This window comes from Podarcis melisellensis (assembly GCF_964234715.1).
Source record: "Podarcis melisellensis genome assembly, chromosome: 2".
In the NCBI taxonomy this organism is placed as follows: Eukaryota; Metazoa; Chordata; class Lepidosauria; order Squamata; family Lacertidae; genus Podarcis; species Podarcis melisellensis.
Window position 1 is genome coordinate 60,039,727 of NC_138529.1, and position 11,442 is coordinate 60,051,168.

The window sequence follows — 11,442 nt, forward strand, 5'->3', positions numbered from 1 at the left end:
TTTTTCAAACAAATATTTTTGTGACTTTGTACTATTACTGTTCTCAACAGTCTTCTGCACTGGGTCCTTTATATACCCTATAAACTTCCAACTGTTCTACTTTTATATTTAATTTAATAATAATTTTATAATAATAATTTATTATTTGTACCCCGCCTATCTGGCTGGGTTTCCCCAGCCACTCTGGGCGGCTTCCAACAAAGATGAAAAATACACTAAATTTAATTGCTTACTTCATTGTGTCCTCGGATATGTGGTGCCTTTTGAATTTTAGACTGTTTCCATCAGTCACTATTTAGATGGAGGGGAGGGGAAACTGCCAGATCAGCTGACAGTGTCTCTATGACTGTTCTTACTATTTCACTCATCCTGAGATACATGCTTTGCAGGCATGCTAAAATGGCACATTTTATTCTGGACTGGTGTTGTGGCTTAATTCATTTCACAGTAATGTCATCTGATGACTGCTTGTTATATTGACTTGGAGCATCCGCTGAGTGGAGTTTGAATCATGTGACACTTCTGCCGGCAGAAGGGGGTAGTTGACTTTCACAGACTCCTCTTTCCCATTGCAGCTCCTTGTGTCCCCCATCTCCAGATGGAGGTATCCCACTCTTCCTTAGAAAGCTCAGAGCAGCTTACATGACCCACCAGTGATCTGTTCCCTAGGTGTTTTGACAGTACATCAACTAGCTTGAACAGTCTTCTAGCATCAGGTCATCCCAGACTGTTAGCTATGCTATGGGTTGAACCTGGCTCACAATGCTGTTTTTAGTAATCTGCAACTGTCTTTTGAAATCAGGTGCATATTTTTATCTTTGAAAAGCACCGCTTCTCCCTTGGGTGCAACAGTATTGTTAGAAGCTCTTAGAGGCTCAGGAAACAGGAAGGTGTGTGTACTTGTGGTGTATTTATGGTGCATGTGTAGCATTGGTCACACCCATTGATGGCATGTGAGCCTCAAAGCTCTCTGGTCAAAAATGTTAGCTATTCCTGTGTTAGGCTCTCTATCCTGAAGGGAGGTACGCTGATGATGGGTTCCTGCTGCTGCTTTGTTCCTACTGTATTGTGTATGGTTGGCAGACAAGTCAGAGTCCCACATAAGCTGTTCTACAGGAAGGCATATGTCTACATACATATCAGTAAAATAAAATGTAACACTAGTTCTTCTCCCCCATTATTTCAGTTGCTGTCTTTTCACATTATACTTTCTCAATGGACATAACTTCAGAGTCCTGCTTTAAAGGGGTATCCAGAAGAGACTTGATCTTCATTGGGAGACTTGAATTCATTTTCTTTTTAAAAGTTGCATTGTGCATTTGATAGTTCACCTAATTCTTGCACTGTCTTACATTTTAGGAGGTTGAAACTGAGCAGTACTACAGTTTTTTCCTAGCAGAATTGAAAGAGCGTGGATACAACGGATTCTTCAGTCCGAAATCCAGAGCTAGGACAATGTCAGAACAAGAGAGAAAACATGTTGATGGTTGTGCAATATTTTTCAAGACAGAAAAGTAAGATAAAACTTGTATCTTGTTCTTTGGCTACAGTGAATGAGGTTGCACAGCAACATCAGTTTTTAATCCTCTATGAAACCAGAGGCAGTCCTATAGCTTTGTTTTCAGTGTATTTCGTGTCATTATACTATAAATTCTTGTTGCAAAAGGATTATTTCAGTAATTTGGGGAGCCTATCAATACTTTGGCTGTTTAGGACTAGGTAACTTGAGTAGTAAAATTGTTCATTCATGAAATATGAATAAAGTAGTGGCCTCCTATGAATTCTCGTAATAGTTCACAGCTTTTGGTGGAATGGTGAATAGTAATGGTTATATTTATTTAAGAAAATGTCTGGATGTTGGCTTGTATGTGTTCAAGCATTTATGATGGCCACAGTTGTGGTAAGCTGTCACAGCCATTATATTCACATTGTGAATATAGTCTAGTTACCTAATTTCTGTCAGCTGTGCAGATAGAATATGTGAATCATATTGTGATAAAATGAAAAATACGGTGTTAGTGCAGATCTTGCTTTAAATTGCTTTCAGGTTCACCTTGGTTCAGAAGCATACTGTTGAATTTAATCAGCTGGCTATGGCAAACTCAGAAGGATCAGAAGCAATGCTGAACAGAGTAATGACAAAAGACAACATTGGAGTTGCTGTGTTGCTAGAGCTACGAAAGGAGTTAATAGAAATGTCATGTAAGTAAATGCAAATCCAGTTTTCGACTGGACTCTGCAGCCTTCTTCCGCATGTACACACATACCCTTTGCTGCTTTGGAAAAGAGTTGAGAACTGGTTTATCTACCAGTTCTGGTGACTGAAACTCATACCCAATGGATAGGAGAAGTCTCTACTTCTAACTTTGAGAACTTAGTGTGACATGAAAAACCTTCAAGGAGATGCAGACAGTTGCTTAACCACAAAATTTGTTTTTGCCCACCACCAGCTAAATTTTTTGCATACTGTTTAAGGTGTATGTGGAGTAGTTATGCTTCCCCAAACTGGAGAATGGTTTTTCATGCATCTACCTGTCAATACAGGGACGCGGGTGGCACTGTGGGTTAAATCACTGAGCCTAGGACTTGCTGATTAGAAGGTCAGTGGTTCGAATCCCCGTGATGGGGTGAGCTCCCGTTGTTCGATCCCTGCTCCTGCCAACCTAGCAGTTCGAAAGCACGTCAAAGTGCAAGTAGATAAACAGGTACCGCGCCAGTGGGAAGGTAAATGCCGTTTCCGTGAGCTGCTCTGGTTCACCAGAAGCGGCTTAGTCATGCTGGCCACATGGCCCAGAAGCTGTCTGCGGACAAATACCGGCTCCCTCGGCCAATAAAGTGAAATGAGCACCGCAACCCCAGAGTCGGTCATGACTGGACCTAATGGTCAGGGGTCCCTTTACCTTTACTTTACCTGTCAATACAACTTTTAAAATGTACTGTAAACACCCCCCATTTTTAAAAAAAATGGTTTTAGTTTAAAAGGGAAGTGAAATGGGGTCAAAGTGGAATGAGGAGATGTGAAGATTCTTGAGGCTAGAAAAAGATTTCTAAGTCATCAGTATTTTCTCATCTCCATGTCTCTGCTTTCCTACTGGCCATGATTTGTTCCTTTGACTGCCTAGTATTTGCGTACATCTGTGGTAAAGATGCTGCTTAGCTTAGTATGGATGACAAACTATTTGCAGGTGATGAATGTAGCCTGTATTTTCAGTTAAGGATATACTAATACACTTTGTCACTGCAAACAGTATCTGTCTAGATTGCAGAACTATTTTGTGTGGTACTTGTCTTTATTGCTGTATGGGGAAAGGGTAATGACTGACAAATACTACAGTTAAAATGCATATTATGTTTGCTAGAAAATTGTATATATAGTAGCTTAGAACTTATTTGCAGTCCATTACAGTAGCTGTTCATTATCATGTCGATAATGCAATAAAGCCAGCAGAGGGAGCACAGAGCCCTTTTTTGTTTTAAACTCATAAAATGGCTGATTGAGATAAGGAATCCTGTAATTGTAAAGTCCCAGTTAATTACTGCTGATTAGTTTGATATATCTCTTTAGCAGTATTTTTAAAGCCCTTTTCACCAATGCAACCTACGTAGTGAAGTATCGCTGCTGTTTTCTGAAGAGTTTTTTATTTTCCATTTTAGCAGGCAAGCCACACCCAGGAATGGATAAACAGCTGGTCCTTGTGGCAAATGCACACATGCACTGGGACCCGGAGTATTCTGATGTGAAGCTGGTTCAGACCATGATGTTCCTTTCTGAGGTGAGGAACATAATAGACAAAGCCTCTCGGAGTCTCAAGCCTGGTATTTCGGGAGAACATGCAACAATTCCACTTGTATTGTGTGCAGATCTGAATTCTCTGCCAGATTCAGGTAAGTGCAGCCGTATTCCACTTGCTGAAGTGTTGTAACACCACATTTGCTGAAACTGCTGGAAGTTGAATAAAACTTGATAGTGAAAGAGGCTCACAGAGCCATTTTGAAGGCTGTGCAGAAATGAACTTGAGGGATGGCTCTCAGAGCTCACCAGCTGATAGACACCGAAAGCCCTCTTGGCTGCACTAGTGAGTTCCTCATGAAGGGCTCCCCGGCTCAGACTCCCTGTGTTCCCTGTGTGTGCCAAGAGAGAGTCTGCTTGCCAAGAAACAGTTGCATGCCCGCTTCAAGCTCTCAATTGTTCCATTGCAGCCATGTCTTTATTTGCCCACATATAATGGCAGGTGAGCATGATTTTAGGGAAACAGCCTCACAGGACAAATTAGGACCCCTGTGAGCTGGAAGTTTACCACCATTAAATCAGAGACGTCTAGTCTAACACTTCACCCTTAATCAAATCTTATGATCCCTAAATTCCAGCCAAGAGAGTGAGTGCATGGGGGGGTGGATTGTACTATGAGATGGATCATCCATCATGAATGTAATACTACTTAAGAGGGATAGGTTGCTTGTTGTTTTTTAAAAAAATATTTCCTTTGCCCTAGGTGTGGTTGAATATTTGAGTACCGGTGGAGTGGAGACAAACCATAAAGATTTTAAGGAACTGAGATACAATGAAAGTCTCACTAACTTCAGTTGTAATGGGAAAAATGGAACCACCAATGGAAGGATTACTCATGGTTTCAAGTTGAAGAGTGCCTATGAGAATGGCCTAATGCCTTATACGAATTACACATTTGATTTCAAGGTGAGAGTTGAAATAAATTCCCATTGCACTATTACTGTTTTATTGCTTATGCAGCATAGGTGTGCAAGATGTTTGATGAAGTATTAAAACAAAAATGGAAGGGTTAGTAACAAATTAATTGTCAGGTATTAAGTTTTGGAAGCACTTTTGAAGAGAGGAAAGCAGGCTGATAATTGAAAAGGATTCTCTCCCAGTCACAGGAAACAGCTCAACAGCAGTAGCCATTGCTTGTGCTTAAGAGGCCCATGGCCATGGGAAGGTGGTGACTGAAAAGTTGCCTAACTTTACACAATAATTCCTAGGGGTAGTATTGCCTCTTCAGAGGTATTAACAAGCAATATATGTGAATCTCAGTAGCACAGCATGTGAACACCTTATGATAACTAACTCTTTAAGAATTATCTCAGAGTTTCTCTCCTATCATTCAGTGATTTTATAGCGGTTGACAGTAAAACAAATAACACATTTTTAAAAATCATTTATTTACCCAGCTTTATTTATTTATATCCAGCTTTCTAAGGCAAGTTGTCATAAAGTATGTTACAATAAGTGTGTTAGCATCTAAATAAAACAGACAACAAGAACATAAAATCCACAGTGAAATCAAGGGCAAGGCAAAGCATAAATGACCATGAAAAGAGCTCATGTTGCAACAAGACTATCTTACAGTAAGCTGCTGCCAGAACACTAGAAGGGGTAATACTAAACCTATAGCCTGAAAAGGGGCATTTCACAGTTCTGGGGCAGCTGTAGAAATGGACTTGCTTTGAGCATGATGAAATCTGAAGCAGGACATTGCATCTCTTTTCAAACTCAGAGAATTATTATTATTATTATTAATTTTATTGAAATCATTTAGAACATAAATCATTTACACCAACAACAAAAACAGAACAAACCACTACCCTTGACCCCCCAAAGCAAAACAAACAAGACAGTAAAACAGAACCAAACAGTAAAACAAAAAATAAAAGAAGAAAATTGTCACCTATATATACCATATTTTCATTCCAAATTCTTCTTTCTCGACTTCCTTCATCCTGTACCCAGTTTTCTATTTTCTCCTTCTAAACTGTCTCTTTTTTGAATTATTTTTATGATTTTTCCAAGTTAATCAAAACAAAACCAGGTATTTATTTGGGGGCACTGCTTTTTAAAATATTTTCTATATTTCCCCCATTCTTTCTGGAACTTTTGTTTGGGCTGTTATTTATACCCCACCCATCTGGCTGGGTTTTCCCAGCCACTCTGGGCGGCTCCCAGTCGAATATTAAAAACACAATACAGCATTAAACAGTAAAAACTTCCCTAAACAGGGCTGCCTTCAGATGTCTTTTAAAAGTAGGATAGAATCATATGAGAACAAGTGGTCCTCAGTGTGTCTGGGATCCATACCATTTAGGCACCTGAATTTGCCTTGGGACCATGACCGTAGTCAGGGAGGTGCTTCAGCACTAGAGTTATGTGATTACTGAAGTTCATACCTGATATCAGTTGAAATTGCTTCCAGTTGTGTGTCTTCCATTTCTGAAAATACTCACTCCATTTTCTCTCTTTTCAAAAGGGTATTATTGACTACATCTTCTACTCTAAACCTCAGCTGAATATTCTTGGCATCCTGGGACCTTTGGATCACCATTGGCTAATAGAGAACAATATAAGTGGCTGTCCACACCCGCTCATTCCTTCTGACCACTTCTCACTTTTTGCACAACTGGAGCTGGTGCTGCCTTTCCTGCCCCCGGTAAATGGAATCCATCTGCCTAGCAGGAGGTAGTCAAGTACATTTTAGAGGGCAACCTCAGTCTGATTTGTAAAATTGTAAAATCTGAATATAGAGGAGTGAGGTATGGCCAACAGGGATCTTTCTTAATGATCTTAATTTTAAATCTAATTATTTCATAAAGAAATAGTAAAAGCCAGGTGCTATCAGACACACAATTCTGAGCCCAACATGCTTTATTTACTGTTAGACAGGGACTGGTGCGTTGGCACCTCTCTTAGATTTGTTACAAGTAACCTGTTCTATCCAATGTAATATTTCATGCCTTGAAAATAGGGAATTACTATAATAAATTCTCTTCGCACAGATATCTGTAGCACTACTTTTTGAGGCCAGTAGTAAAACATCAAAAGACCATTCTTCCATACTTCACTCCCTTCTTTTTCAGACTTGTTTGTTTGTAAAATATAGAATTTGAATTTAGCCTTTATTGATTGTATATGAACAACAGAAAACCTGATTTATGAGATTTTGTACTTTAAAAAAAACCAACCAGATTTGGAAAATGATTGTATTGTAAACTAAGGCTAAATTTTTATCTGTTTCATGTGTTATAAAGGCCAGCTTGTAAAAGAAGTTGCAGCAGGCTTTCTCTGCTAATGATTTGCACTGTTAGGGTTTTTAGCCCTTATGTACTACTTCATTTTTTTAAAATTGAGAACACTGCTTTTAAATCTAAATTTGGTTAAATGATAAAAAATTCCTTCAAGCTAGTTAACATACATTCATTTCTTTCTTTCTTTTAACTTAAAGCAACAGCGCAAACTTGTTCTCGGAACAGATAAGCTAAGCAGTGACTGATTAGGCTTTGTGGATTGATAGCCCTTATCGATATCTACATTCTAACCTTTTTCTGCCCGAAGTGGAAGGGCAGAATATTGTGTTGAAAGCTTCTTAGTTTCTGTGTCAAGTCACTCGTTTCCTATCTCCACTGTGCCTGCTTCATTTTGTTCTCAATTAGCACTGCCTGTGCATGCAGAGAGAACCTGTGCATCCTCTTTTATTTTTTTAAAATAATGTTAACATTTTGTGAAAATTTTATGAAGATACTTTTGTATAAGCTGTGGCATCTATTTTTTTTTCCTTTGCGAAGCGTTGAATATCACTTTTTGAACACGTCAGATGGTGGGTACACAAATTCTAAGCTTCTGATACCCATGCACTGCTTCTTTCAGTGTCATTGCACAATGCTGTTTGTTTGATTTGTTCTCCCCTCTCCACTTAATACTATCATGTGAAGTCCCCTTTCAGTTGGAGCATCTTCCTCAGTCATTCCTCGGTCGTCATTCCTTGAAGCTAAAAGTATACCGTCTTCTGTTCTATGAAGCAGTGTAACTAGAGATGCATTTTCAGTACAGGTTCCCTAGACAACATTTCAGATCGAGCATTAAAGTGACCAAGTCCTATTCTACAAAGTGTCAACGAAACCAAGGTTGTAGTATGCCCTCATAGTGCCATTAGTGTTTGAAAGCCAAGTATATATACGGTATATATAAATATATATATATAAAAAAAATCTGTCCATAAAAGGGAAATTCTATCTAATCCTTAGCAAACATACCTTCATTAATAAGTCTGTTTCTTATTTAGAGAGAGAACTTGGTCAAACTGCTTTTGTTTCAACTGCAGGCAGAGAAACAAAAGCTCTTTCTTGAATTGAGAAATTCTGAATATAATGAATTAAAAAATGGGTAATAATGATTGAAAATTTTATAAAGAAACTATAGGCACTTAGAAGTGCGCGACCATTTTGTTTTAAAGAATACAATAAAATTGCAACAAGTTCATGTTTAGCAAACAAGCGTTTAAAAATTTTTAGAAGGAAAAGTCCAGATCTTGAATCCTTGTCTAGGACCTGATTTTTCTTTTGTTACATGTTTTTTTAGTTGTGCAAACACCAAACATGTCCAGTTTATAATCAGTACATCGGAATGCTGGTAATAATTGATGTAGTAGATTCAATTAGTAATGTTGCTTTTTCTGTTCTTGTTTTTTGGGTTTGGGGGTTATTTTGTACAAGTGTGAATAAAAGGTGTTTTACTCATGTTTCCTTAACAATGTGTTGGTAATGTGCATCATGACAATTTTCAGTGGCAATGGAGCCAATTTAGCTTGTCATACTCAGCAACCTATTTTGTTTCCTGATTATCTGGATTATTTAATTGTATGTCCAGAAAGCTTTATGGAAGGGAAGCACTTATTCATTTTATATTCCTTAGAAGGGATTAATTTTTCCTTTTAAGCTGGAGCTTGAGTGCACTTGGTAAATCCTAAAGGTTTAAGCTTTACACATGCGTTTTCACCTTTCTTTGTTCAATCTTAAATATATATCTATCTATATGAATTTATGGCAGCACATTAAAAGGTTACAGCCCGTTCATGTACTCAAGGACTCTGTTCTTGCCTGGACATGTTGCAATTTATGGGCACTTGAAATTCCTTTTCCATGTTTGGCATAATAAGATTACTGAAGTATGAGAGCTCAGAAAAATAAAAAACCTGATCCCCCTTGCCTTCAGTGAGCCTTTGGTCAGATCCCACAGTACTGAAGTGACACGCTGAGGAAATAATCTGCATCTCTGCAGAATAAGAAGTTGCACCTAATGTGTCTGGCAGTCAATATCAGAATAGTCATACTTTTAATACAGTTTTCTGCATCAAACAAATTCATACATTTCATAAATGAATGCAATAAACTATATGTGTTCACAAAATGCTAATTTCCAATAATCCTAACACTTATCTTAAGGTAGCTTTGGATGTTGCCATAACAAATGTTCAGTGTTTCTTAATGTAATCACATGATTATTATTTTTTAAGGACGTAGAGCATTGGTGGGCATGAGGATCCCTTTCCCCATTCCCCAGTTTAATCAAACTAGATGTCTGACTAGGGATGGTCACATATTGAAAAACCTAATACCTACAGCCTGCCCATTTTTAGATAAAAATGATCTTAAGGCGATAAAATCAATTATGGTGGCATTTAAGCAGGAAATATAAAATATATGGGATTCTCTATTTTAAAGACAGTGACAGAAAAAGCTCTAGGAAATGTGTGTAATTATTCTGTCCCTTTTTTATTTGTGGGCTCAAGCCTCAACTGTAAAGCTATCCATTCAGGATGCAAACTTGCATCTGAAAACTCTGATAAAGTTATTTGAATTCTGCTGTGGCTTAAATGTCTAAAAGTAGCTTCAGATGTCAAGTTCCCACTTTATCTATGGGGCAAAGAACTCAAAGCCAAAATAATTGCACTAACATTTTCAGCAGAATTAATCGCACTGCAAATTTTTCAAGTCAAATTTACTACTGCTTATGTAGTGACTCTGTTTTTTCCCATCCAGCCTGACTCAGTGTTTTAGTATATGTTAACTCCTGCTATACTTTTTGGTTGTCTAAGCTTTTTTAAAATGTAGGTATCTTGGTATGCTTAAGTAGTATCTAAAAATTAGAATACCTAGTCTTTATTCACAGTACTTCTGTATAACGTGTAATGCACTGGACTAACTCTTGTTTACCATATGTTTAACAAAAAAACAAAAACAAAAACCAGCACATCATCTGCACTAAGCTCAAAGAATGTTGCATTTGTCTATAGGCAGCTCTTCAATAAGATAAATGGGAAATTGAAAATGGTCTGATGGTAAACAAGGGCTTTTACTGTTCTCTTCAGTGGAACTTTCTTCTTGGTCAAATTTTAACTAGCTAGTATTATATTTATATACAGGGTTGTCTTTTTTTTCTTTACCAATGTATTTTCCTACTCATAGCTGACCAATAAATTCAATATCTGTTTCAAATTTCTTTTGAAGTCTAATTTACCTTTTTCACCTCCACCTGTAAAACAGACAGGGTCGCTGGGATTGCTTGTTACATTAAGTGTTTAATTCCTGGTCCTGACTGCAAATAGAATAATGCTGCAGATGGGAAGCAGCACATGTCCAGTCCTGAAGCAGAGATCTCTGTGCAGGCCTGTCCAGTTTCTTGGCCTCTAGGCTTTCCTTTTCTGTCTCGAAGAGAATTAAAAACTTTCTCAGGATCCCGGGTAAAGCCGATGGGCAGGACATGCAGGTTCCACTATCGGAACACAATGTGTTCCCAGGGAATTGTTCATTAGGTGAGCTTTCACATAACAAGCTGATGGTTTTCCATAATTTCCCATGAGAACATTTCTAATCTGTGATTTGTCTGATCTTGTTCCTTCTCTTCATGGTTTCCACCCAAAATGGCTGCCACTGGCCAGCAAAACACAAGTAAGGAAGTGGGCAAACTCCATCTGTTCAGAAATCTGAGTCAGCCATTCGTGTACAGTGGTACCTCAGGTTACATACGCTTCAGGTTACAGACTCCGCTAACCCAGAAATATTACCTCTGGTTAAGAACTTTGCTTCAGGATGAGAACAGAAATCTCGCGGTGGCGGTGCAGCGGCAGCAGGAGGCCCCATTAGCTAAAGTGGTGCTTCAGGTTAAGAACAGTTTCAGGTTAAGTACAGACCTCCGGAATGAATTAAGTACTTAACCCAAGGTACCACTGTAGTGAGGTTTGGGTATAAAATTGACATTTTGGATAACACTCGTTCTGATAGTAAGACCTGCAGGTATGCCACTAACAGTCAGGTGAGCTATTTAATGAATGTGTTACAATAAGGGAAGGCAGCTGCTGGAAAGTAACTATCATGCATACCTCGGTAAAACCTATTCTAGCGTTCCAGTAAATGTCAGAATGCAGTCTGGCTACTTTATCCTTTTACAAAACTAGGTTTCACAATCCAGAACCGAAGACCAGTGCTGCCGACGTGATCTAATGCAGAGGTGGGGAACCTTTTTTCAACCTTAAGGCCACATTCCCTCATAAACAACCTTCCAGGGGCTGCACCATTGGGGTGGGCGGGGCCAGAAGCAAAAGTGGGTGGAGCAACAGGTGCATGCATGCATTTCCAGAAACTAGTGTGTAGAAAAGG

The 11,442-nt window shown here is 38.6% G+C and overlaps 1 protein-coding gene across 3 annotated transcripts in view; it reads left to right on the forward strand.

The window, feature by feature from the left end:
* Nucleotides 1–10,281, forward strand: part of CNOT6 (CCR4-NOT transcription complex subunit 6) — a 36,697-nt gene extending 26,416 nt beyond the window's left edge. For 2 of the 3 annotated variants that reach the window (XM_081900628.1, XM_081900627.1), the window contains 5 exons: nucleotides 1,360–1,514; nucleotides 2,048–2,202; nucleotides 3,655–3,885; nucleotides 4,494–4,696; nucleotides 6,261–10,281. In XM_081900628.1, coding sequence (XP_081756754.1) covers nucleotides 1,360–1,514; nucleotides 2,048–2,202; nucleotides 3,655–3,885; nucleotides 4,494–4,696; nucleotides 6,261–6,473 — 957 coding nt within the window. In that variant the 3' untranslated portion in view covers nucleotides 6,474–10,281. The remainder of the gene's footprint in view (nucleotides 1–1,359; nucleotides 1,515–2,047; nucleotides 2,203–3,654; nucleotides 3,886–4,493; nucleotides 4,697–6,260) is intronic. The other variant, XM_081900626.1, reaches the window with a different exon arrangement.
* The last annotated feature ends 1,161 nt before the right edge of the window (nucleotides 10,282–11,442 follow it).